This window comes from Lepisosteus platostomus, chromosome 10 (genome assembly GCF_059453375.1).
Source record: "Lepisosteus platostomus isolate fLepPlt1 chromosome 10, fLepPlt1.hap1, whole genome shotgun sequence".
In the NCBI taxonomy this organism is placed as follows: domain Eukaryota; kingdom Metazoa; phylum Chordata; class Actinopteri; order Semionotiformes; family Lepisosteidae; genus Lepisosteus; species Lepisosteus platostomus.
The window spans coordinates 15,205,403-15,231,547 of record NC_142620.1 but is presented as its reverse complement, the minus strand read 5'-3'; the positions used below and the strand labels follow the sequence as shown (position 1 = coordinate 15,231,547).

At 38.7% G+C, this 26,145-nt stretch overlaps 1 protein-coding gene across 5 annotated transcripts in view; it reads left to right on the top strand.

Moving 5' to 3' along the window:
• sipa1l1 (signal-induced proliferation-associated 1 like 1) overlaps positions 1–26,145 on the top strand; it is a 124,699-nt gene that overhangs the window by 58,629 nt on the left and 39,925 nt on the right. For all 5 annotated transcript variants that reach the window (XM_088648384.1, XM_088648379.1, XM_088648380.1 and 2 more), the window contains 6 exons: positions 14,306–16,050; positions 19,317–19,447; positions 22,528–22,716; positions 23,145–23,319; positions 24,021–24,124; positions 24,679–24,836. In XM_088648384.1, coding sequence (XP_088504510.1) covers positions 14,568–16,050; positions 19,317–19,447; positions 22,528–22,716; positions 23,145–23,319; positions 24,021–24,124; positions 24,679–24,836 — 2,240 coding nt within the window. In that variant the 5' untranslated portion in view covers positions 14,306–14,567. The remainder of the gene's footprint in view (positions 1–14,305; positions 16,051–19,316; positions 19,448–22,527; positions 22,717–23,144; positions 23,320–24,020; positions 24,125–24,678; positions 24,837–26,145) is intronic.

Below are 26,145 nucleotides of genomic sequence, written 5' to 3'. Positions count from 1 at the left end.
CAAATTATTCAATGTTGTTATGGACCAATGGGGGCCCGCAGGTCAATTTCAAATTCTGTTAGTTGAACCGCTGAACTGAGTTTATCATGCCGAACAGGAAATATCTCACCCAGGAGCTACATCCTCAGCACACCTCGAGTCTCAGGTCTTTGTAAGGTTCTTGTTCTCAGGCACAATGCAGCTGTATTTGCAGAGTAAAATACTGCAAGACCCGGGGTGTCTACCTCATAATAGATATGTGGCTAAAAATATTTTATTGACATCACAGACCAATTGTAGTGTGCTCTACAGACTAACAATTGTTATGTTGATTTTTTTGTAATATACATAGTGCAAAGAACATCAGCAGTACCAGCCAAGGATGTGGTGGTGAAGTCTTCCTGCAGTAAAATTATGCCCCTGCGTGAATTGAATTGAAAATTATTGGGAAAACTCTAGGAAATACACCTAATAACCAAAGGTGGAATCCTTGTCACAGCTCAATGCTATTTCAGATTGTATTTTTGATGTCCAATTAGTTAATTAATTCTCTGATCATTCAAAATTGTTTTGTGAAAGCAAACCATTTACACATAAAAGACAGTGTTCAGATTCTCATTTCCTTGGAGTTAATTCTGTGTTTTGATTTGTGGCAGAACACAGAGCCTGTTTTAAAATCAGCAATACATTGTACTGCTGTTCCTTCAGATGGCTGTTAAAAGAAAATGTAAAAAGGTTCAAGTGTCAGCTTCCAGTGGTTTCTGGAGATTGACTAAGCACAGTAGGTTCACTGCTCAAGACTCACACAGTAGGTTTTAGCTAATGACTGCCAGAATTCATAAATAAGTTGTGTCGCAATCTGAATTCAGAAAGTTGGAGGCAATACAATTTCCTAATTGTTCGATGTGTTAACATCTGTCTCCATGTGTTGTATATGTTGTAAATATAAAAGTATAAACACTTTGTCAAATTCTAAAGTAAGTGCAGGATTAATTACCGAAGCCTTTGAAGAAACTGTATCTTCAGTAGGGGGGTGAGTAACATAAGGTTCTCGGTCAAGAACACTTAAAATCCACAGAGAATTATCTGTAATTAAAACAAATGATGTGCCATAACAATACAGTTGGAGCAATGTAAGGCTTTATTCTCTAAAATTATCATTAGTTGCACCACTACAACACTGTAATAATTTCTGAAAACAATTATATTTTATGATTTAGTGCATTTTTCACATTTGTATTTTATGCTTTGAATTTAGACTAGTACAGGAAAATTCATTTCTCAAGAAACTTACTTTTGTTGTGCATAGAGCCTGAATTGAAAACCGCTTTTACTTAACTGTTGCTCAAACTTAACAGTGCTTTGATTGTCTCACTCTGTACTTGTTTGAGTTCATAACAGTAATTTGAGTGTGAAAATGGAACAAGTGACATTACAGCTGAAATAGAACATGATAAAATAATGGAAGGGCAACAGAAAGCAAACAATGGAGAAAAGAAGACCCTGAGGTGTCAGCTGTCAATTTGTGGACAGCTGCATTGCTAAACAATTTCCACGTTTCCTTTTTTAGCCTTTTTAAATGGAGGCATTAGGCTTAAACAGGAGCTAAATTGGACTTTTTAGGATAAATGTTTATGTATTACTTGAGAAGGGGTTAGACAAGCTTCATGAATAGTGTATTTCAGCTTGTGAAAGTGACCTCTTCACACCACTGGGTTTGCCTTTAAAACCAAATTTAAATTCAAGTTATATTTAAATACAGGTTGAAAGTGGAAGCATTTTAAAATTAGAAAAAGCCCCAAGGATGCAGTATCACAGTGTTCTGCTCTTCTGGATCCGTGTTCTTCAAGGTTAGATGTTTTACTTTTTTGATCTTGCAAATATCCTATACAGTCATATTTGCAAAGTTGAAAAAATACTTTTCAGCAGTCTTTAAAGCCTTTTCTAAGAGTATTGGTAACTTAATATAGAGACCTAACCTAGTCAGGTTTCACAGTTTATTGTGCTCAGCTGGTGTAGAATACAGTCTAAATACTTGAATATGAGTAATATGTGTCTTCTGAACTTCTTTCAGGAAATCTGTGAGTGGCTAGATTTTAAACCTGGATAATAATGTGCTGCTTCTGTTCCATCTCTAGTGCTCAGTGACTGATATGTCAGTATGCTTTACATGCATGCGGTGTTGTAGATTAATATATTGGCAGCACCAGGGGAATGAAATGGTGCAGAGATTTTTATTCATTCGTTGGGTCCTGTTTGTCATGTGTGAGTCTTGAGAGAGCAAGACCACATAAACCACATCCAGCTCAGAATTTCGTTTTCAGTGGCATATGCATGGTCTTCCACAAGAATAATATGACATTTTATCCTGAAACCAGAGGGTTTCCCCAGGCAAAGCAGCTAGACTGAAATGGCTCCCACAAAACTTTGAAAATGTTTGAATTCTTTTCTTGTTCAATACATTTGTGCCAGGTTTTGTGCCAATGTATCATGGGGAAAATAGCTCAGTTTGTTTGCGTAAGTGTATATACTGTTGTTTTGTTTACCTAGTGGCCCAATGTTTCGCTTTGCATTTTCATAGGAGCCATGTTTGAATTTAAAAGGATTTGTTTTTGATCATGTACAGTACATATTTGACATATAAATATCACAGTGTGATCAGCATGTTACTCTTCAATTATTGTGACAGTCCTGGTCTCCACACTTTAAGATAAAATATTACAGGGTATGTTTGCAGGATTTTGCAATGGTTATTTAACTGTGCGGGTCTATATCATATGAAATTGCAGGATGACTGTCAGCTACAGCTACATTTTCTTGACTGTTTATATACTACAGAATAGAAGAATGTAAAGTGAAGAAATGAATGATGGTTTTGGAAATAATGCACTTACTGATGTTTCTTCTTATTCTTTTATATAAATTGTTAGTTACTGATGCATGATATTCAATTTGATCTTTAGTGCCACATAATAGTTTTAATTCAAGACAGCACTACAATAAGCATTTTGACTTTTGTTATGTATCACATGGTTATTAGAGCCAAATAGAAGCAGCTTTGCTTAAAATATTGTATAAAAGCACATTTACATACATGCAGAAATGTGCTAGAAAATGTGAATTTGCATTCGTAGCATTGTTCCTCATATTCATTTCTTTCGTTTTTTTTAAATGAGAAGGATTAACCTTTCGTTTTGCATTAAAACTTGAAATTTCTTTTAACTGCTTTAATCGTTTTATTTTGTTACACTTTATATAGGAACATTGTTCAATTCTTAACAGAAGATATGAACAAGAGCAACCCCCAACGAGATAATGAAAACCCCTAAATATTGATCTGATTCTTTTTGTTTGTTATTGTTAACACAGGCAGTTTGCAAGCCAGCTCTGACCTTTTCACTTTCAGCGTCTCTTGGGCTGTCCTGACTCGCTGCTTCCCTGCCACCTCCCACCCACATCCTCTCTTCCACACTGACGTTTTTTGAGGTTGCATCCAGTTATTGCTTGTCTGCCAAAAGTTTTGTGTATTTGTCATGAGTTACTAGATTCCCCAATTTGTTTAAAATGACAGGTTTATGTTGGAGCTCCGGGGAAGTGCAGGGAGGTGGAGAGTTTGGTTTCATTTGCACTGCAGATGTTGAGATTCCAGTTTTTTTTACCTTCGATTTGAGGCGGCTTCCATCTTCTCTTGCATTGACTTTACTGTTTTACCCTGTTGAACTCGTAGGGAGAGGACAATAATGCCCCTTTCCTGGGTCCACTTTCTGTTCAGTGAGGTGAGGTCTCTTAAAAAAAATGTCCTTTTTTATTTTAAGAAGTGAAGACTAAAATGTCAAGACACCTTCAACCCAATCTTAACTGACAAACCAATTCAGAATCACTGATAATTCCCAAAGAAACATCAGAGGTTTCAAGAGTAAATAATTAGTTTTACTGATCTCTCGGTCTTGTGAAAGGAAGATGTCTGAGAAGATTTTTTCAGAAACATTGAACAGTGAAATACTGTCCATTTAAGAGACGCTCGGGGAAAGAGAAACTTGCACCTAGATCAAAGGCATGCAGTGGCTTGCAAAACGGAGAGACCTTAAGAATAAGCTCACTTTGTTTTTGTAATCACTGTGAGATTACAAACTGTTACTGTTTGGAGAGAACTTGATTATGAAAAAGGAATTTATGTAAATAAAACATGCTTGTAATTAAGGCCTCTGAGGCAATTCACATTGCTAATAAGGTCTTGTCTTTTATTTAAGCATAAAACAAACCCAAACATGAACTTGTGTACTTGATAAATTCAAGACTTTTTAGCTTAGCTTGTGGAGTATTTAAGACACTTGTGGATTTTATACAGATGTCGAATTTCTTTTATTGAAATATAAAAATCCAACTCTGAGACTGCTTGAAGAGATATGAGTAGCATAAACACAAATGCTAAAGTATTACCCAAAATGTTTTGATTCTGTTGGGCTGTTGCGTGTATTTTGGGCTGCTTAGCTAAAGGGATGTTGGGATAATATTTTTCTTTTATCTGGAAGGAATTCAGACTTGTCTGGTGTCATTATTGTATTACACTACAGTGTGCTGCACAGTGACTCTTGTACTTTTATCTGTATAAATAGCAGAACCCATAGATCTCTGGTCAAGTGCCCACAAACACAGGAACTTAATCTGCTGCTTAGCCGTAATATGAAGAGATTAGCCAGAGTGTTCCATTTCCTCCTGTGACAGAGATGACAAGGAGTGTTGAGTATGTTTTCAATTTCACACTTGAAAGGAAAGATAATGTTGAGCTAAAAATACTAAAAGGGCGTTTTACATGTTTAGATGGGAATAGAACTCTGGGGTGCTCTAGACTAGAGTAAAGAAATAATCAAGTTTTACAAGCGATTTAATCATTTTTAACAACTGTTGCAAATTAACAATCCTTTTTGTATATGATCATTGCTAGACCCTAACTACTGCTTTGCTGGACCAGTATTCCAAGAACCTTGAATTGGCAGTATATGTTTATATAAAAAAATCAGTTTATACCCAACAAATGCCAGGCAGCATTATTACAGGGCTAGGGTGAAGACAGATTTGCAGTCTGCGAAAGTTTGAGCGTCTTTGTGTTCATATCAAGATCTCACAGTATGCTGCATGAGCATATTGTAAAATAAAATAATTTGGGGTATTTTGCAACACGCATCAAAGAGGAGTAGAATACAATTCTTAGTGTAAATGTACATATTATCTCCATAACTGTAAATGTATATATGTACATATTTTGTGTGAGAAAATGTGTGCCCACTTGATCATTTAGGATTAGACTTCTCATTTGTGGTAGAGGCTTTTATGTTGTGTGTGTGTGTGTGGCATTGATTCATTGAGCTAGAGCTGCAGCTGGCTGATTGAGTCTGTATCAGAGTTCTCTTTCTCTGTTTGGTGACAAAATGTGGACTTGGAGTTCACAGCTAATTCATCTCATTTCTGCACAACAAAGAATTTGACCGCTCTCATCGGCAGAGGAATTCAAGGCATTCACCTTTTCATCTCAGTGGTTTGCTCACACATTACTATTAGGCTTGTTGGATTTGCTTTTCACAGGCTCACTTCTGAGCTCTCTGTATTAAATTTACTGGCTCTCTGCTCACCTTATTAGACCTCTTTATTGAATTTGTTGGCTCTTAGATCAAAAGTAGGGAGTTATCTTTTCACTTCCAAATACACTAGGTTTTTATGTTGTTCAGTACCGGTTTTGCCAAGCCTTCATGAAAAAATATTCTGTGAGTAATTCAATGAGAAAATAAATAAATGTTTGGGAATGTACTCTAAGCATATTATGCATGGTAAACAGCAAAATAACGAAATTGAACTCCAGTTCATCTTTTCTGTGATGAAGAACACTAAAAGCCTCTAGCTCTTGAATTTACAAGTGCTATGCCTTCTAATACTGATTCACAGTAAGTAATTAAGGCTGCTTAATCTAAATGTTGTTATCCGGCATTTATTTGTGACTTGTGCAATTAGTGCTTTTGCAGACACTTGTATCCAGCATGACTTAGACTAGCAAGTGAATCACTACTGCAGAGCTCAAAAAGTTGCATTTCCATATGGTAGCATATCGTGAGTCAAATAAGTAGCTGGGGTTGAAATGGGAACCTCTTGATTGCAAGCCCTTTCCCTTAATCACTGCATCCCTTTTTGATGTTTCCTCTTTCATATAAACCAAAAATTTAAGATCAAACATTTTTTTGCTGTTTAAATTCATTTTCTTCACGGGGTGAAAAGAACCTGGACTGGTATTCCACAGCCAGATGGCAGCTACAGTATATAAAGTAACAAAACTACTACACATATGCTCAAAGTGCAGAAATTCTGCAGGTATTACTTAAATGAAATCGGAAATGCTTAGTGTGCGTAAGAGACTTAACAAATATAAGAATGAAAACAAGCTTCTATGAGCAGCAGTATTTATCTCTCCTGCCGAGTCAAATGAGGTGATTCTCCGGTGTCTGACATTGCATTTCTTCTCACGTTGCCAGGCTTTTATACCTCGTGATACCATGTTCAACTTCTCAGATGTCACAAAAGTGGTAATGAACTTTGTGGAAGGAAAATAATAACGATCTTTTTTGACGCTTTTAAAGGAAGAGATTTAAAACTCTGCGGGGGTATTTTCCTGACAGTGAAGAAATTACTGCCCCTCAGAGTTTGAAAGGAAGCAGAGTCTTGAGTATCTATTTAAAAGAGTGAAGCAGAGTGCTTAATCTCCGCCGGGCATACACTGTGCTCTCCGGCTGTTAAACCGGAGATGACCTGCTAATCGCAGCTGCCAAATAAGGACATCTACCTGTTTGGAGCCATTACAGTTGTACATCGTTTTCCCCTAATAAACTTTCACACAAACATTCACAAACTTTCCTTGTCCTTTTCTCGCTTCCTTGTCCTTGTTTGCTTTTTGTTCTGAATTCCGACTGGCAGCTTTTCATCCTTCCTCTCATATGTTCCCTGCCCCGTAGGTTATTTTCTCCTGAAATCTGTTTTAAATCCTTTAAACATTTTTATTAAAAGAAATGTTTGCTGTCTCAGAAAGCTGTCAGCCATGCTAAACAGAATTTTCTTTTTCTGTTTTTCCTGACACATCACCCACTTCGTCTTGATAATTTTGGTTACCACATTATAGAAAATATATTTTGTCTGGATGAAATGTCCAGGAAAATGCGAAGAGATGAATTCTGGAGCGTAAAGATATATCCTTCACTTTACAGGCTGAAGCAACTTGAAAACTCTCAAAAAGAAAACATTGTAAGAAGACCTGATGCAGAAACTACGCACATGTGCATTTAAAACTGAGAGAAGGAGGCACTTCTTTACCCTAAGAGTAGTGAGAGTATGGAACAAGCTTCCCAGCCATGTTATTGAAGCTAATACCCTGACTTTTGAAAGAAATGGCTGGATGAGATCCTTGGAACCTTTATCTCCTAACTTCCAAACAGAATATACAGTATGGGGAGAATGGCCTCTTTTTGAATTTAACTATTCTTTGGTGAAGCTCTGTAAACTAACTGCTACACGTTTCATCCAAAGGTGACATTAGATAAGATGTTTGATTGATGAAAGAGGACAGTTATGTCAGATATCAGTTCATTACTATGGCATTCATTCACAAAATTATGAAATTTGTGAATATATGTGAGAATAACATTTTTCACAATATTATGTGCATCCTATGTAATAGGTTAAAATCTACTGTGGGTAAGGGCCTTGCTTTTCCTGCTAATTTTGTTTTTAAATCATGGGTTAAATATTGACAGAATGATATTTATGGACCTCTCTTTTTCATGCTGTTTGAGTATAAAGGACAAGAAAGCTTTGAAAGTCTCATGTTAATGCAATTTACATACACTTTTTACAGGTTGACAGGAATGGCTTGCCTCTCTAATAGTACAGGGAACATGAGGAATGACAGTAAATGTGGTACAATGATGTGAATTGTAATGATAATTAAGGAGGCTAGATGAAAATAAAATCTTCAGTTTTGTATTTCTCTCTTTGTTTTTTTTCTCCTGTTCTCAGTCTGCTTGTCCCTCTCTCTCTCTCTCTCTCTCAGAGGCGGTTGATTTACTCCTTTCAGCAACTTCTGTGTGCCCAGAGCCAGGCTCCTATCAATGGTTTCTCTGTGCTGAAGAGGAGGGCCTGAGTGCAGCACAGGGACTCCAGCAGGGCAGTACAGAGGGGACATTGTGTCCGCCACCCTAGAGCAGAAACCAGGGCTCAGCAAGACAGAGTGTGCTACATACCTCTTTGACAAACAAGGTGACCCTGTAGTGTCAAAGTCCCAGCCAAAATACTCAACTTAGAAACAGAGGGGGAAGCAATTACAGCTTGTCGCACAGGAGCCCTGGCTGATTGTCTTTGGAAGTGTGATCCGGGACAGTGGGAAACAAAAGCTCTGCTTTGGGTCGTAAAATGGCCTACTTTGAATTGGCGGATGTGGGATGCTGCTTTTAGGCAGCGGCCCACCTCTGTCGGGATACGTGCCACACAGCACTAAAATGAAGTGCGCCACTGCCGTGCACCACTAAATAAATAAAAGCTCTTGGCAACATGTTCTCTAGTACTTACCAGGGCACGGCTTATGCTGGAGACCTTTTTTTGTTTATTTGTCTAAATTAAGGACAGGGACTCAAAAGCAAGGGTCCCCGAAGAGAGGGAGATCTGAAAAGTACTAGGGGACGCAAGTTAAAGACAGGATGTTTCAGGTTTAGCTAAATTGGATCATCTGCGCTTTTCCCACATTTCTTTTTTCCCCCACATTTTTGTTTTTCAACACCTTTTCTGTAGTACAGAGTTTCAGACCAGAACCTGGCATTTGGGCGGTGATATTATTTCATAAAGGATACGTAAAGGCTTCTTAAATTACATTTTACCTGTATATTGTAATCATATGTAAAGGGGGCAATATTTTGTTTTTCATCTTGGAGGGAATCTTTCATATTTCAGATAGCCAGAAGTGGTGGTAATTAAACATCTTAAGCAGGTAGAGACGGTCAGGATTTGAATACTGAAGATCAAAGTAGCTTTGATTAAGAGTTTGTCTTGATGTTCTTTTTCTCCATTTACAGCATAGAGTCATTCTTGATACTGGAGTTAGTTTGGAGTTAGTAAAATTTCACAAACCCGAAAATATTCGTATCCTTTACTATTTTAATGTTCCTAAATATACCACTTATTACAGGCCAGATTGGATTGTAATATACAAGGAATTTTTCAATTTGCAATTAAAACTTTTATTTTGTTGGTTTTGATGTAGTGAACTGATTGATGCAAATCAAAAATACTAAATTAATCTTAATTTGATTGAGGACATCTGTTGTTTTCTTCCTTAGAACGAACTTCAATCTGAAATTCTCTTTAATGGGTATGACCTTGCACGTTTTCCTTTGGGAACAGTGTCCTCTGCAATGAGGCTGCAAATTGAGCAATAAATCCTGTTACTGTTGTTAAGATTGCTGTTGTTAGATTAAATGCTATGGATAAAAGCATGCACTTAGGAAATGTTGTGTTGTAAACCTTTACATTCACGTGTTGTATACTAAGAGATGCAGACTTTTCCTTGAGTAAGACTTTGGTAAATGACCTCTAGCTCCACCAGGGAAGGAGCTCAAACTGGACAATAATGCTTTGTTGACAAGAACAGAACACATCATTGGATTACAGTTAGATATGCCTTTTTGTACTTTTTAAATCCTAAAATTAAGTATAGTAGACTAACAGAGGCTACAGACAGGCACCCATCTTTTCTAGCATAAAAAGATTTTGCTGAGATATTAAATGACGAAACAATAGTTGTTCTCTTAACAGTGTTTTCGTTTAAAATAAGATCAGTTTCACTAATTGCCATGTTCTTCCTCTTGCATTAGTTCACCAAAATCTAGATTTTACTGCGATTACAGTAGAATGGGCAATAAAAAATATATTTTCTTTTAAATTACAATTTAACCATATCTTTGTTCTTTTAACAGTGTTTTTGTTAAAAATAAGATCAGTTGAACTAATTACCATGTTCTTCTTGCATTAATCCACCAAAGTCTAGATTTTGCTGTAATTGTCTTTTAATAAATCATCTCTTACCACTATAATAGCACTGCAAAAAGCAGACATTTTGCCATATGTAGAAGTCTTGACAGTGATAACCATGGTACAGTATACTCAAGCCAGGCAAACCAGAGCTGGAAAAACAAGTATATTTATGCTTCGTGGTGTTAGAAAATCTCGAGGTTAAGTAAGATGCTCAGTTTTATGTCACATATTCTGAGGTGGGTTCAATTGTATTTCACAGGAGTTATTGTTATATCAGATACCAGACAGTTACATAATGCAACTTTCAAAGTCTGTAATATAAATGTTGCTTAAAATAAAGCTACTTATAAAATTTTACTTTTTTGTAGTATTATTTTAAGTATTACTATCACCATTTTGATTAGATGTTTTTTGATGACTGAGATTATTTAATATATATATTAAATATTATATAATATTGTGGTTACATCTTAATTATTGTTTGGATTTGCTCTGTGTTTATTCCATAACACTTTTAACCCCAGTGCAGCAATTGAAACTAATAGGCAGTTGGTTGCTATGATACACATAGTGTTTTTTCTAGTTACATAACACTTCAAATCCATCCAAAAGGCCTTTAATATTAACATCTGAAACTTTTATTTTAAACATTTTCCACCTTTCAGAATGCATTTATGACTTATGTTGATGTTTCTGAAAACTCGGATTTGTGTACATAATATCTTCACTATCAGTTTGTCCAGCAAAAGAATGTGGTAACTTTTTGCCTTTTATCAAAGGCAGTTCTGAACTCTGAATTCTGAATTATTCTTTGTCTGAACTCTGAATTGATGTGATGTTCTACTAAAGCCATGCTTAGTTTCTTTTACTTTGTCGTTCCAGTTTGTCATACTCGCTATATTTAATGTGAAAACAATAGTATTCACTTGATATTTATTGCAGAGTCACCTGAGCTTGCAAAGTAAATTGCACATAATATTAATTCAAAGTTTTTACTTCTTAATACAAATGAAAGCTGTGTCTTAGACTGCTTAGCTGATGAGCTTTGAAGAGAATTGCTGTACCTAAGGGAATAGTCTTACAGCAGGAGTGATGTCCAACCAGATGTTACATGATTTCCATATCTGAGCCACAGTGGTTCATCGGCCCAGAGCTAATCCTGGTTTCTAAGACAGTGGATGAAAGAGCATGTGACAACCCTTATCAGGTGGGATGCCAGTCCACTTGGGGATTACCCCCAACAACACTGGTCCCAATTTATCCAGCTGGTTGGACTAGAGCAGCTGGGGTAACGTACCTTGGTGAAGATACAACAGCAAGGACTTGAACTCATAATTCACCAGTTAGGAGACCAGAGACTTAACCACTGCCCTACAATGCCCCCATCTAGCCAGATATTGGGCTTCATAAATTCCTACACTTTTAATCTAAGCATGAAATATCACAAGTGTTCTATTAACTCTCTTGTTATAATATATGCTTTTCCTTTTACATAGAATCTCCAATAATCCTACCACAGAACATCCACTCCTGTTTTCTGTGACTTCCCCACCACAGAGCAAAAAAAAATCAGACTTTTCAACATTCCCAAAACACTTCTTATCTCTCTGTAGATCAAATGTTATTTGGAAACACATTTTACAGGCCCTGCATTATATATATATATATTATAATATTAGGGTTAAACTTAATATTCTCATCAAATATGATCAGATCAACCTTTTAGACATTTTTGAAGACGTATCCATTTATTAACTTCTGACGTGATACTGTTTGTCAGCTAAGTTGCATATGAAAAGGTAATTGATACAGATATGTAGGTGCCTAAAAACAGATCTGAATTATGTTCAAATCCAGAAGGGATTTTTATTCTGAGCAGTCACTATGTCATAAACTGCAAATTTTAGTCAGTGCTGCAACAGTAATTATGTAAATAACTGCAAGATATTGTACACAGATGCTTTTTTCTTTCTTGGAATCTGTTTTGCTTTTATGCTTACAGCCATTGGTTTTGTGCAGGTTCTCTGAAAATTTGCTTAAATTGCACATTTGAGTTGAATATCTTTTTAATGAATAATGAGGAGTGGAAAAACATAACAGACTAAAATATTACCTATGTGAGAAGCTGATATCCCTTTCAAATGAATCACAAAATACACTCTTGTGGAAATGTTCAAAGTGCACATTGCTTGAAGATGTTACTTTAGCACTCCTATATAAATTGAGGGATTAGAATTTTACTTAGCTTCAACTAAACTTAAACCGGAAATTAAACGACTAATCTGTAAGGGGTGACTTATTATCCCTGACACTGATCCTCTCTTGTACATTGCTCTTATGCCAGCAGCCATATCACCAATGCAGCTCACAACTGGCAGCCCACTGAAGCTAAGCAGGTGTGAGCCTGGTCAGTACCTGGATGGGAGACCTCCTGGGAAAAACTAAGGTTGCTGCTGGAAGAGGTGTTAGTGGGGCCAGCAGGGGGCGCTCACCCCATGGTCCATGTGGGTCCTAATATCCCAGTATAGTGATGGGGACACTATACTGTAAACAGGCGCCGTCCTTCGGATGAGACGTAAAACCAAGGTCCTGACTCTCTGTGGTCATTAAAAATCCCAGGGCGTTTCTCGAAAAGAGTAGGGGTGTAACCCCGGCGTCCTGGCCAAATTTCCCATTGGCCCTTACCAATCATGGCCTCCTAATAATCCCCATCTATGAATTGGCTTCATTACTCTGCTCTCCTCCCCACTGATAGCTGATGTGTGGTGAGCGTTCTGGCGCACTATGGCTGCCGTCGTATCATCCAGGTAGATGCTGCACATTGGTGGTGGTGGAGGGGAGTCCCCATTACCTGTAAAGCGCTTTGAGTGGAGTGTCCAGAAAAGCACTATATAAGTGTAAGCAATTATTATTATTATTATAATTACACAGTATGTGACATGATAGGTAACAGAATGGGTGAGAAAATGTTCTTAAAACTCCACTTTCAATTCAAACTGTGAAACAATGGGGTTTGTTGGTCAACTGTGAATTTCAAAAAACCTTCTCCAGTGAACTTAAGAGTCTGTATTTACATATAGAATTTATACTCAAGCAAACCAGAATATGCCACTCTTGTGAAGGCAGGCACACCACTAATCAATGGTGAACCTAATCTCTGGCACGTTTAGGTTTTCTTTTGCTGAATCCACCAAGTGCTGTCTGCATTGGCTCCATCTTGACCCGGTGTGTCCGGATTCCTTGTTGCACAACCCAAGTTCAAACAAACCATCATCAGTTTGGAGAGCAGTGTTGATGCTGTCTAGGATTTGTGTAGGACCAGTCTACTGAGAGCTATCCAGGGTGCTGAATATTACCCTTGAGAACTTCGCAGGTTATGTTTAAGCAGCAAAATCAGCTTTGTCATAGAGGTTTAGAGATGAAACTTCTGTGTCAGGGGTAGATACGCCTTGCAAAGCAATCACAAAATGTTGTGAGAGCTGTTCATTACAGTGAAATTGCACATGAAAAAAGGATGATAGAAATATATAAGTATATTTATATTTTAATATATATAAACATTTTTGTTGTGAGCTGCAGGTTTGAGCTTCACTTTTGTATTTTGATTAAATTAATTTTCATACTGAGCATGAGTAGGATATTCCTTCTGTATAATTTCTCATTTTCATAAGGTAATGCAATTGTTTTGAAAGGTTAAATCATGTTAAAATATTTCAAATTAAACATAACCTAAGCGGGGAATATTAGAAAACCTAAAGTGTGGTCCTAAAAATGAATTCACAGGCAATGTTAATTTGTTCTTTTTATGATTGAATATTACCTTGGTGGTTTTCTCTGTCTCTCTTGCGTTTTTGTTCTTCTTTAATTGCTCAGTTCCCCCCCCCCCCACCCCAGAAAATAAAACAAACTTAGAAGACACTTCATTCAGTTTTAGGATTTCTGTGCTTCCATTATTTGTATTATTATGAAATGAATAATGTACATTTCTGATTGAGAGACTCCACGTAATTATTTGACCTATACCTGTGACCTATAACAGTGGTTTAAAAGGACATAAATAGCATTCAGTTATCTTAAAGCTGAACCAAATGTTATAATATATGGCAATTCAGGCTGATATAGTATTTTAAGCCCTTTTTACTTTGTTCTTATTATTATTGATTTTCAGGAATTAGAATAAAATAGGTCCTATATGTCTAACAATATACCAGCACTGTGCATATCTGTTTAAATTAACTTTGTCTTTTGCTTTTCTATTTTTAAGGTTGGAGTTTTCAGTAGTGCTATGGGACAAATCCAGTGCCAGAGACTCAAATAGTGAGCAGTTGCAATAAAGGTGGGACAGACCGCAGCATGCAGCAGTACCGCACACAGGATTGAGCTCACCTAGAGGAAAGCCGCTTCAATCTCTCTCCCCTTGATAGTTGTGTGGCGGCCCATGATCTTGGGGAGCTGTGTGCAGAGGGCGTGGCCTTACCTGACTGGCAGACATGGTCTCCTTCTGAACACCAGGCCAACTAGGGACCATGACCAGCTTGAAGCGTTCACAGACTGAGCGGGCTGTGGGTGGGTCCGTCCCTGCCACCGATGAATTCTACACCCGGCGCCTGCGTCTACCAAACGGAGGGGCGCCACCCCCCCGCAGCGAGAGCGCCCACCTTTCAGGATGCACCCCAGGGGTCCCCAAAATGGGGGTACGGGCAAGGGTTGCCGACTGGCCCCCTCGGAAGGATGGAGGAGTTTGGCATGTGACTGTGGAAACGGATTCGCCAAGTACTGCTGGTGGGGTTCAGAGCAGCTTATCGGCCAAACTGGGTCACCTGATGAGTCCACAGGATTCGAACATGCTGCGTAACATCCAGAACACTCTGAAGAACAAAACTCAGAGTGGAAGCTCCAGCAGCACGGATGGTCGCTTCCTTTCGCCTGACGGCTATCTGGGCTCACCCCGCAAAGGCATGCGCCGAATTCGCCAGCGGAGCAACAGCGACATCACCATTAGCGAACTCGATGGCAGTGGTGATGGGGGGGAGGAATGGGGTTCTTCTGGTTTTAAGTGGTCCCCCTTACACCGGGAGTATGGCAGCACCTCTTCCATAGACAAGCATGGAGCCTCTGGCGAAAGCTTCTTTGACATGCTGAAGGGCTACCAGGGAGACAAGCCAGACCAGCGCAGTCCAGCGCCTGAGAAGCTGGGAGAGCTGCTCACTGTGGCACAGAAACAGGCGAGTGGTTTTGACCTGCCAGATGGGCACATGTCATCTGGGGCACAACGGGGGAGCCCGTCGAGCAGGCTGAAGGACCGCGAAAAGCCCCTGAAGAGGCGCTCCAAGTCGGAGACGGGGGGCGACTCGATATTCCGTAAGCTGCGGAGCGTCAGGGCTGAAGGCGATTCTTCTCGGGCAGGCTCTGATGTGGAGGATGGGAGGTCGGATGATGGCGGCCCTCCTCCAAAGCCGTGGACTTGCCAGAAAGGGTTTGCCCACTATGACGTCCAGAGCATCTTGTTTGATCTGAATGAGGCAGTGCAGAACAGGCAGACTGCTGTCAAGCGCCGAAATACCACGACCGGCGCCTCTGCTGCTGCGGCCGCAGCCTCCACATCCTCTTCCCTTTCCTCGGGCCAGAGTGGGGCCTACAGCTCCCCCTCTGGCAGCCAGGAGGAGCTCAACTCCAAGGATAACCCCAGTCTGGACCCGGGGGATGACAAGAGCAATGATCTGGTGCTGAGCTGCCCCTGCTTCCGCAATGAGATTGGAGGAGAGGGTGAACGCAAAATAAGCTTGTCCAAACTGGGCACTATCGGAAGTGGGGGAGCAACGGGCAGCAGTGGAGGGGAGCCCAGCCCCTTTGAGTCCTCTCTTAGCTCCCACTGCACTAATGCTGGAGTTGCAGTGCTGGAGGTGCCCAAGGATAGCCAGTCACTACACAATGACCGGGTCAAGAGATACATTGTAGAGCATGTTGACCTTGGCTGCTACTACTACAGGAAGTTCTTCTATCTGAGAGGTGAGTGTCCAGGGTTCTGTCACACCAGTAAATTTAAATCTAGCATTCGAAATACCTGTGAAGGTGACTTCTTCAGCATTAAGCGATTGCGTAAGGATTTCCCGAATTTGAATAGCTAGTGAAAAATACAAAAATAAACTGCACAGAGCCGAAGGATGACATGTTACTCTAGAAATGTTTTACTTTTTTATCTGATCTATGTTACACTGGCACTTTTCATGTTAAGTAGAATAGTGACCACATTCTTACCTGGCTTTTCTCTGTATTCCAATTACGACAACACTCCCAGTTAACATGTTTCACATGTTCTTTGGTTCTGCCAATTTGAGAGGGGAAGAATACATTCTGAACCCCTAATTAAAACCCACTTTCAAAATCATGTTGAAAACTTAGCTTACAGTTTGCCACAAGCGGTTACTAGAACAATTGACAATTTGTAAATTATGTGTAAGAAGCTTTCAAAGTACTAGAAATTGAATTTTATTTATTTTTTTCTTCTCGACTCATCCTAGCCTTTGGGGATGGAGTTCTGCTTCACTGTGAAGCAGTGTTGAGATGCAATGATTTTGCTTTTAAAGGACAGAAGTATAATGTGATGCTGTGATAAACAGTGGCTTTTTATTCTTTTCCTACAGCTACAGGTAGCTCTAAAAATAATGGAATGTTTTCGATGTTAGTGACTTCTGCATGCAAGATAGGAGAGAGACTCTTGAGACCATAACATGTCTCAGTAGTGTCTGTCTTTGAAGTAGTACTATTACAGTAGGTTTTCAAGCACACATTGATTTATCAAACTCATACTTTGGCCATGGATAGCTCTTTCTTCTTCTTTCCTAGTAAATTTCCCTGCTGTATTCTCTGAATAAATATAATAATGCTGTTTGGTTTCAGTATACCACTCTGAGTTCTCTGTTTTATTTTTCTGAACCTTTTTGTATAAAATGTTACATTTTTTTGAGAAAAGTAAAAACATATAAATGATAACCCCCATGCTATGAGTGGATACCCTCCTTCTTTTTGGTTCCTCCCTAAGGCCACATAAAAACGTATATTATAACACAGGAAAAAATATCAAAATGGGAGTCCAGTGATGCCAGAAGAGGGAATGCATAGTCACATATCAGAAAACCAGCATCTTTTTAGTGGTGCTGAGACCATCCAACCACCAACCACAAGTTTTTCAGCTGCTGTGAGAGGCCAAGATTACAGTTCTCCTTTAGTACTCCTCCTTGAGCACTTGCTAAGCGAGGACAAGGAATATCCTTGTATAGAATAGTGGCCAAAGAAAAGAAAACCTATCTCTAAAAACTAGCCAAGTCTGTTAACATGTCAGAAGATCACAATAGTACCTTATGGACAGAGAATACGTAAGGGATCACAGACAAACTTCATATGATCAACAAGTACAGTCTATGTTAAAATTTCACTTGAATATTTCAGTGATAAGGATTTTTCAAAGATGAATTTAAATTGTCCTAAATATCTCTGCTCTTTTTAGTGGTTTTTAGAGAAAAAGGTGCATCAGTTTCCTCTAGTTGTATTATATACGGTAATCAGCCTTGAGCACAGTCAATGGTGAACACCGAAATTAGTCTAATTGTATTTAAAAATATTTGTCTCCGTATCTGTTGTTCATCTTCTCAAGTGCTTGAAGGGAAGCACATTTAGACTTTCAGGTGAGCTGAGCTGCCTGTCTTGTAACATTATTTTTCTAGCTTAGTTTTTAGTGGGCCAGTGCCTGAAAGTTACAATTGAGTATCTGTCCGGCTTGTAATGGGTAATAATAACATGTAATAAGTAATGGTGTAGTTTAGGTGGGAGCACCGTAACTTTGACGTCAGTACATTTTGAATTTCATCACTACTTCTAGGCAGCGACTGCTTATGACGGGTAGAAATAAAGATCTTCCTTCCTTCATCATCAAGTCTCTTAGCTCATTAAAAATCAGTTCTAAACCTTTTGTGTACATGGAACATTCAGGAACGTTGGTTCCTAATGACCCATTTTAAATTGGGTTTTAAGACATTTTGCACTAATTTATGAATTTGTTGAAAAATGTTATCATTTACAAATTTTAAAAAGTATGAAATAACTAGTGATGCAGTAGATGTTCTTGGATTAAACATTGTTTTTTACAGCCTTTTGTATTGACAGACGTAAATTGCAAGCTTCAGCATTTTAAAACTGTTAATTTTTATGTGATTAAAAACTTGCAGGAGGAGATATCTAAATACATGTTTTTTAAGCTCCTATGCCACCTAATTCTTTAGGTATTTAGGTACTGTAATCAAAATTAACCGAGTAAGGGTAACCGTTCTTTTGAGGATGGGGAACTGTTCACAGTCCTGACGTTTGTGATTCTGTGATTGAACACATAGATCATGTGATAGATCATATACATTATGTGGAACCCCTAACCCAGTGTGAGTCATTTATGAGAGAGTTAAGAAATTGAATAATTTAACCATTTTAGAAAAAACGACTTGTGTTCATCAGGAGATATTTTGAGTTGAAGAAACACGGGCATCTTTTTGTCTGTGCCCCAGGAAGAAAGCTCTGTCAGAGGAGCATATATCATATTGCCTGTTCCATTTCCCCCTGACTCCTATACCTCAGGGAATCTCTGTGCAAGGGACAGACCCTGTCAGAATCGTTTTTCCTCTTAGGTATCGCCTGCAATTAGTTCTGAGTGTCTAACAGCCCCTCTGGGTCCTGTTTCCCTTCAGTTCGCTCATAATAAATAGACATGAAGACAATTTGCCCCATTACTTAGCAGTTCAGCTCTCATCTCAGCCTGTCTCTGGCTCCTTGATGAAAGCAATACCTTTTTAATTCTTGCACTGACTGGGTGAAAACACAAGTGAAAAGAAAATTGTGCTGCCAGTCTTGTTAAGAAGGAGTGAAATCCGGCAAGAAGGAGCGATCTGGTTCATCATAGTGCAGGCAGAAGAATCTCTTTCTCTTACTCTATAACTCTGTAGCAATTTGCATTAAACTCCCTCATTTCTAACCGACGTCCTATACCTCTTCCTTCAGTTCTTACCAATGAATTCACTTGTATTCAATCCATCAGCTCTAATCGCCACGTTTTCCCCAATTTCCTGGGTCTAAACTGTTGACTGTTTTTAGGGCCCTGTATTCCTATCTATCACTTCCCACTGTCTTTAATTTAACCACTTTTCTGGTGTACAGGGAAGACAGGCTCTTGTCTTATTATTTCTCTGATTTGTCTTCCCTTGGTGTCTCACTCTGTTCTCTCCTCCCAGAGCACTGGAATTACTTTGGGGTGGATGAGAGTATTGGGCCAGTGGCCGTGAGTCTCCGCCGAGAGAAACTCGAAGACAATAAGGATCATGGACAGCAGTACAATTTCCGTGTCATCTTCCGGACCAGTGAGGTAGGAACCACACTGCAGCCTCCTGCAGGGCCTTAAGCAGTAAGGGAGAGCATTGTCAGATAATGGCACTGCTCCAGATACACTTTCCTGAATCCATGGAGCCTCTTCTGAAGTAAATCTGAAGAGAATTCTGTGAAAGTTGCAATAATTACAATTTAGCAAACTGATTCAGTCAGCGTAATTCCATGATTAGTCTTAACAGAACAACAACATAAGATAAAGGTGTTACTCCTGATTTATAAATTGCAGTGACTTGAACTGAAATGTAATTCTGACACCCATCAAGAAAGAAATAAGACTTTAAGTAATTTAGTCTGAGGTAGCCTGCCATGTCTCAGAGTAGGGGAAAAAAACATTGTTAATTGACTATGCATGTCTTATTTGTTTAACCTGGTTAATATGCTATACCATTTTATATAGTCCAGCAAGTTTATAAAATTTCCCTGGTCTAAAATTAAATTTGAGTCTAGCTTTGAGTTTATAGCTCTATATATTGATATAGATTTTATTAAAATTATTTTTGTTAGCTTTCCTTTAAAACATTTAAAACACAAAACAATTTAATGTGATATTTAAAGTGTTTTGTAAAGTATTCAGGCCCTTGCCCAGTTTTCATATTTCATTGCCATCATGACATGTTGAAGTACCAATTAACATTTGTTATATATACAACCTACTCCACACACCACAAAGCAAGAAAGAAAAATGGAAAAGTCATGATTGCACAAGTATTCTGACCCTTTGCTGTGACAAACCTAAATAAATTTGGTATACAAAATTACCCTAACAAGCCATACAGTTTGACATGTTGCCTCTGTCTGTGAGCAATTATAGTGGTTTAATTCAATTCAATTCCAAATACTTTATTCAGCCCCAGGATTAAAAATGTACGTACCTCTCTGTATGGTCCCTCAGTCAGATAGTGAATTGGAAGAACTGATTCAACCGTGGAGACCAAGTAGCTTACAGAACAACTCAGGGATTGTTGTATAAAGGCACAGATCAGGAGGTCGTAAAACAACCCTTAATATTTATTTGAGCATAGTGATGCCAATCATTAAGAAGTAGAAGCCACCCAGATTCTGCCTACTGTAAATCAGGATGTCCCTCCAGACTGATCAGCTGAGCTCGGAAGAAACTGGTTAGGGATGCTTCTATGTGTGATCACAACAGTTCGAGAGTTTAGTGGCTGAGACAGGAGAAAATGTCCATGTCTTAAAATATCCTAGTCACTCCACAAAGGGGGCTTGTATGAAACTTTCATATCCTTCATGGGTTTGCAAAAAGGCACGTTATAGTTAAATTATAGTGCAAACATGGTTTTGTAGTCAGATGTCAAAATTGGAACTTTTTTATATAAAACTGGATCTTGTGCAATCCCAGCAATGTACATCACTCAGTCAACACTGTCCCTGTTGTCAAGCATGGTGTTGGCAGCAGTGTGTTATAGTTCTGCTTTTCATCAAGATCATGATACCAAATATCACAGGTCTGAATATGTATGCAATCAGTAATTCTGTTTTTTTTCCACATAACATGTTGACATTTGCTTTCTTACCCTTAGAAGTCCTTTGAATCTTTAGGTTTTGGAAATTTTTTTTACATTTAAACAGATGCATATGCCTGCCTTTGTAATTTGTATTACCATAAGAAAGTCTAGTTGCTTTTGCAGGGCAATGTAGTATCTCAATTTTCTTAAAGGTCAGATTGTAAACAGTATATAAATCTATAATATATGTGTATATTTGTATGCTATTTAAAATATTTTTTAAATAAAATGCATTATCAAATCATTTTATGGAATGCAAATTTAACCTGAACGGATTTCCTTGAAATGTGCAAACAGTGGGCAATTTGATATGGAAAGACTGGAAAGATCTTTTTGTTTTAAGCATTGTATAGAACTGCATGATAGTACATTTGTCTTTGCGCTCTGACCCCAAGCTCCTCTCCCTGTCTGTATGTCTCATGGAGAGCAAGTTGGGGTATGCGAAAAGACAAATTCCGAATACAAGAAATTGTATATGGCCAGTAAAGTGATCTTCTTCATCATCATGATGAATGTGAGGAGAGTTATAACATGACATCATGTGTTAAGTGACTGATATAAGATCAGTAATGGTAACAATCTACTTCACTCACACAGTGCAACTGTTTGTCCTTGTAAGCACACTGCAGTGTCAACTGCTGTTAAGGCCTCATCATTTTTTGCTGTAGTTTGCAAAAGAAGAGAAGTCTGCCTTTCAGTACCATTATTCTGGATCTTATTAGGTTAGGGTTAAAGTAGGCCATCTATTAGAAAAACAGGATCTTTGCTATCTGCTTTCACTCCCATGAGAGAAGAGGGTTTCTTGCAGGTGAGAATATAAAGCTGCAGCCTGGAAAACAATAAATTGCCTCTTCTCACCTAAAATTGTTTTACCCAAAAATTGGATGCCGGGTTTAATGTAGATTTTCTTATGTCACAGGAAGAGGCTTTTTACCATGGGCACAATATCCCTTTGTTTTGTGCTGGTGGTTTGGAGTCAGGGTGTGCAAGAGAGACGTCTTTGCCTTCTAGCAGCATATGAGACCAGAGTTCATATACAGTTCAGTCTACTATGAACATACTTTTTCTATTGGGTTCCAAAATCAATCCTGAATAATACACATTATTGTCAGGTCACAATAATCCATTTAATGGTTTGCAGAACAAAGCACAGTAGTTCCTGGCTGTTCCACACCCTCGTAGCAGTCCGTGACCTCAAGTTGTTTGGCTGTTGTAAAGTGAGAACTGTTGCCCTTTGTTGATAGTGCTGGACCCAGAAATGTCTTCAATAGGGATTGCTTTCATGGGGTTTACATTTATCATGTGGCCTAGCAAAGGTGATTGAGGTAAATTCCCAGAGATACAGATGATCACACAGAAGACATTTTGTTCCTTCAGTCTCTGTTCAATTCTATTCATTTTCTGAATCATAAAAGATGAAGGTCATGTGCTTTACATGATCCACTGATACTTGGTCTCACTGAATGGCATTCCCCTTCTCCTTTATGGCTCTGTAACCTCTCACTTGCTGACCTCTGTGTTTTTAATCCAGCTGACCACATTGAGGGGGTCCATCCTGGAGGATGCGGTGCCCTCCACTTCGAAGCATGGCACAGCGCGTGGGCTTCCTCTTAAAGAGGTGCTGGAGTACCTTGTGCCAGAGCTCAATGTACACTGCCTACGCCTCGCCCTCAACACGCCCAAGGTTACTGAGCAGCTGATGAAGCTAGATGAGCAGGGGGTAGGAAAAACATTAACACTGTTTGTTTTTTCCCCAAAAGAAATGCATCTTCTGTTTAGTGAGATAACAACAAGCGGAGTTTTTGTTGCCTTGTCGAACTACCTTCACACGATAATAGCTCCTGGTGTCATGTCTAGAATTCAAGATGATTGAAGTAAAGTAAAGAATTGCGGCATGGGGTTGTTGAACAGATGGGATAGGTGAATGTAGAAAACGGAGCTGCTTTATATGCACAGTGTATGCATAGATTTTTTTATATATTGTGCTGCAAAAAATATAACTTTAAAAAAATCATGCTGAATTTCATGCTGCATTGAAATGTAAGCATCCCTTGTATTTCATGGGTTAAAATGATGCCTCCGACTTGAGAAGAATAAGTCTTTTCTTTGTATCAGCCTAACTGGTCTGTTTGCGTTCTCCTTCCTTAGCTTAGCTTTCAGTTGAAGGTGGGCATCATGTACTGCAAGGCGGGCCAGAGCAGCGAGGAGGAAATGTACAACAACGAGTCAGCAGGACCAGCCATGGAGGAGTTCCTGCAGCTGCTGGGGGAGCGGGTTCGACTGAAGGGCTTCACCAAGTACCGGGCACAGCTCGACACCAAGAGTACGTCCTGCCTGGGCCTGGTGGGGGGGTTAGGCTACAGCCTGAGGTGATGCTCAGAGAATTAAGAGTTGCTGTGTGCTGTGACTGGGAACAGGTGAGGTCAGGAAGAGATTTTATCTGAAACCTGTTGACATGTACAGGTGCTTAATTAGATAATTGCTAACCATAAATAACTAAAGGATGAAAATGAAATTTCCATAATACATCACATAACCCTGACAGGCAGTCTTCTAAGACACACTCTCAATAGTTTATTGAATCATGGAGTCAGAAATGTAATGCTTTCTGTAGAATCACAGAAACAAGTGTCTTTTGGATACTTGTTTTTCTTTGCTGCTGTTTGTTACAAGTGGCTTTACTGAACAAATGCCCTTTCATTGCACTACCTTGGTCTTTCCACACAGTTGAAAATGCAGCTCTTCCTAATGCAATAATGTATTTACTGGTGCTACAGTTGTCAAGCATGATCCACTACTCTGTTTATAGCAAAAATGAGTTTTAGCAATGACTCTGATTGTAATTATAGATTATAAGTATAGTGCCATTGACCTGTTTGTGTTTTGAAATTTGAGGTAGGAAATGGGGTGGTGAGATTATTCTCTTTGAGAATCAAAGAGAGATAAAGAAGTGCAGAAGATGTAAAAATACCAGCATTAGTGGTGATAAAGTGGAATTGAAACTCCTGTCTTGCTTAATTACAGCGGATTCCACTGGGACCCACTCTCTCTACACGACATATAAAGACTATGAGATCATGTTCCATGTGTCCACCATGCTGCCCTATACGCCTAACAATAAACAGCAGGTAACATTATACCCCATTTATTCAGTAGTATTTCACATATCAGGCCTAAGTGTACTTGAATACTCAGGGATGTTTCACAGGCAAGGATCAAGAATGTAGTTTTTTTTCAGTGAGTTTCAGTTAAAAGGGAAAAAGCATTCAACTTGTTTGTAGACGATGTGTAACTGCAGTCCACTCCTTTATTTCCTCCTAGTCCCTTCTTTAGTTTGTTAGAATACTTCCAGTGAGGTTTTCCTTTGCATGTAAAGTCTTTTAAGTTAGGGTGAAATGCATTTAAATAGAATTGCTTTTCTACATAAGCTGGATCTTGCTTGCAATAGTTAGATTTTTTATTTTCACACCGTGATATTTTGTGCTCTGCACAACAGAGACATTTATATAATTTGCTTAGTAATAATTTACTCAGTATAATGTAACCTCAGTTTGGGTTTAGAATGACAAGGCAGCACCATCTGTAAAGGAAGTGGATTTAAGGTTTCAGAAGAAGTGCTCATAGTTCCATTTGAAAAAGTCTCCCTACACAAGCACCCGATACAGGTTTCCTGGTCTTGCAGCTGCTGAGGAAACGTCACATCGGGAACGACATCGTGACCATCGTGTTTCAGGAACCTGGGGCCCAACCCTTCACCCCCAAGAACATCCGCTCCCATTTTCAGCACGTCTTTGTAATTGTCCGGGTACACAACCCCTGCTCAGACAACACCTGCTACAGGTAAAGCATAGAACCATGGAGCACGAAGTTGAATTTTGGGTTCATTTTAGCACAATCCAGCTACTATTTTATAAATAATGTGCATAGGCAACAGGTTATGCCATTTTGAAGTTTTCCCAATAGTTGAAAATACAATTTCACTTGACTGTAAATTTGGATTTTTAGTTATGCAATAGTTTTAGAAATGTTCTGTTGTATCCTGGTTATAAAGAAACCAGGATAAAAGCTTTGATGAAATGGAATCGCCATTTAAAAAAAATGTCTGTATTTAACTGAAACATTCAGACCTAATATAGTTAATCAAATGTTTTAAATTTAGATATCAAAATCACTGAAATTGTGAAAAAATGAAGCTCAGAGAATTTTAGATTGAAGTATGACACACTGTCAAAATAAAAACATTACAAAGCTAATTTAAGATATGACTTTTCCTGAACATTAACACGGTCTTGCAACAGTGACTTAATTATCCATTGGAGAGACTGCTGTGGAATATTCTGCCACTCTTATTGTGTAGCTGCAGCCGGCTGGTAAGGATTTGCCACTCACAGTTGTCTCCTGTTGGTGATGAGGGCAAGTTGATTCCATGGATATTGTATTGGAGCTTGCATTGCCCTATTAAGAAATACTTAAGTATTGGCAGGTAGGAACAGAAACATTGTTATTTATAGGACTTTGTCTCTGTACCTCTTTGCAGTAAGGTTGCCCTCAGTCTCTATCAGAGGTTTTCTGGTATTAAAGGTGTACCTTCTCACATGATTGAATTTCATCGACCCCGCTGGTTGGCTTCATCAAAGCAACAGTCAGCATAATGGTCATCATGGCATTTTCCACTAGGTCTGTCATGGGCAAAGCTACAGTCATTGGAACTAAAACACACCACCTCTCACCTGCTGTCAGAGACGTGTTTCTATGTCAGGGCGGTTTGATTCTTCCATCATGTGCAATCATTCTGCTATCCTCCATCCTGTACATTCTTTATACAGTTTAATGCAAAAGTTTGGGCACCCCTGGCCAAATTACATGTTTTTTTAAAAAGTGAAAAGAAGTTAACACAACCTCTGCAGTGAACAAACTTTAACTTGACATATTAATGCAAAATAAGCACAGTTACTGCTTATTTGCTTAATTTACAGATTGAAAAAAATAAAACATTAAATGTGGCATGTACAAAAGTTTGGACACCCTTCCAGTTGATCCACTAGTGTTGTTTTTTTTTTGTAAGGTCTCGGAACTTAATTGACTCGTTAGGCCTTAATCTAAGTCAGGTGATGACAATTCAGAGCTTAATAAATTCTCTGACTCTTCG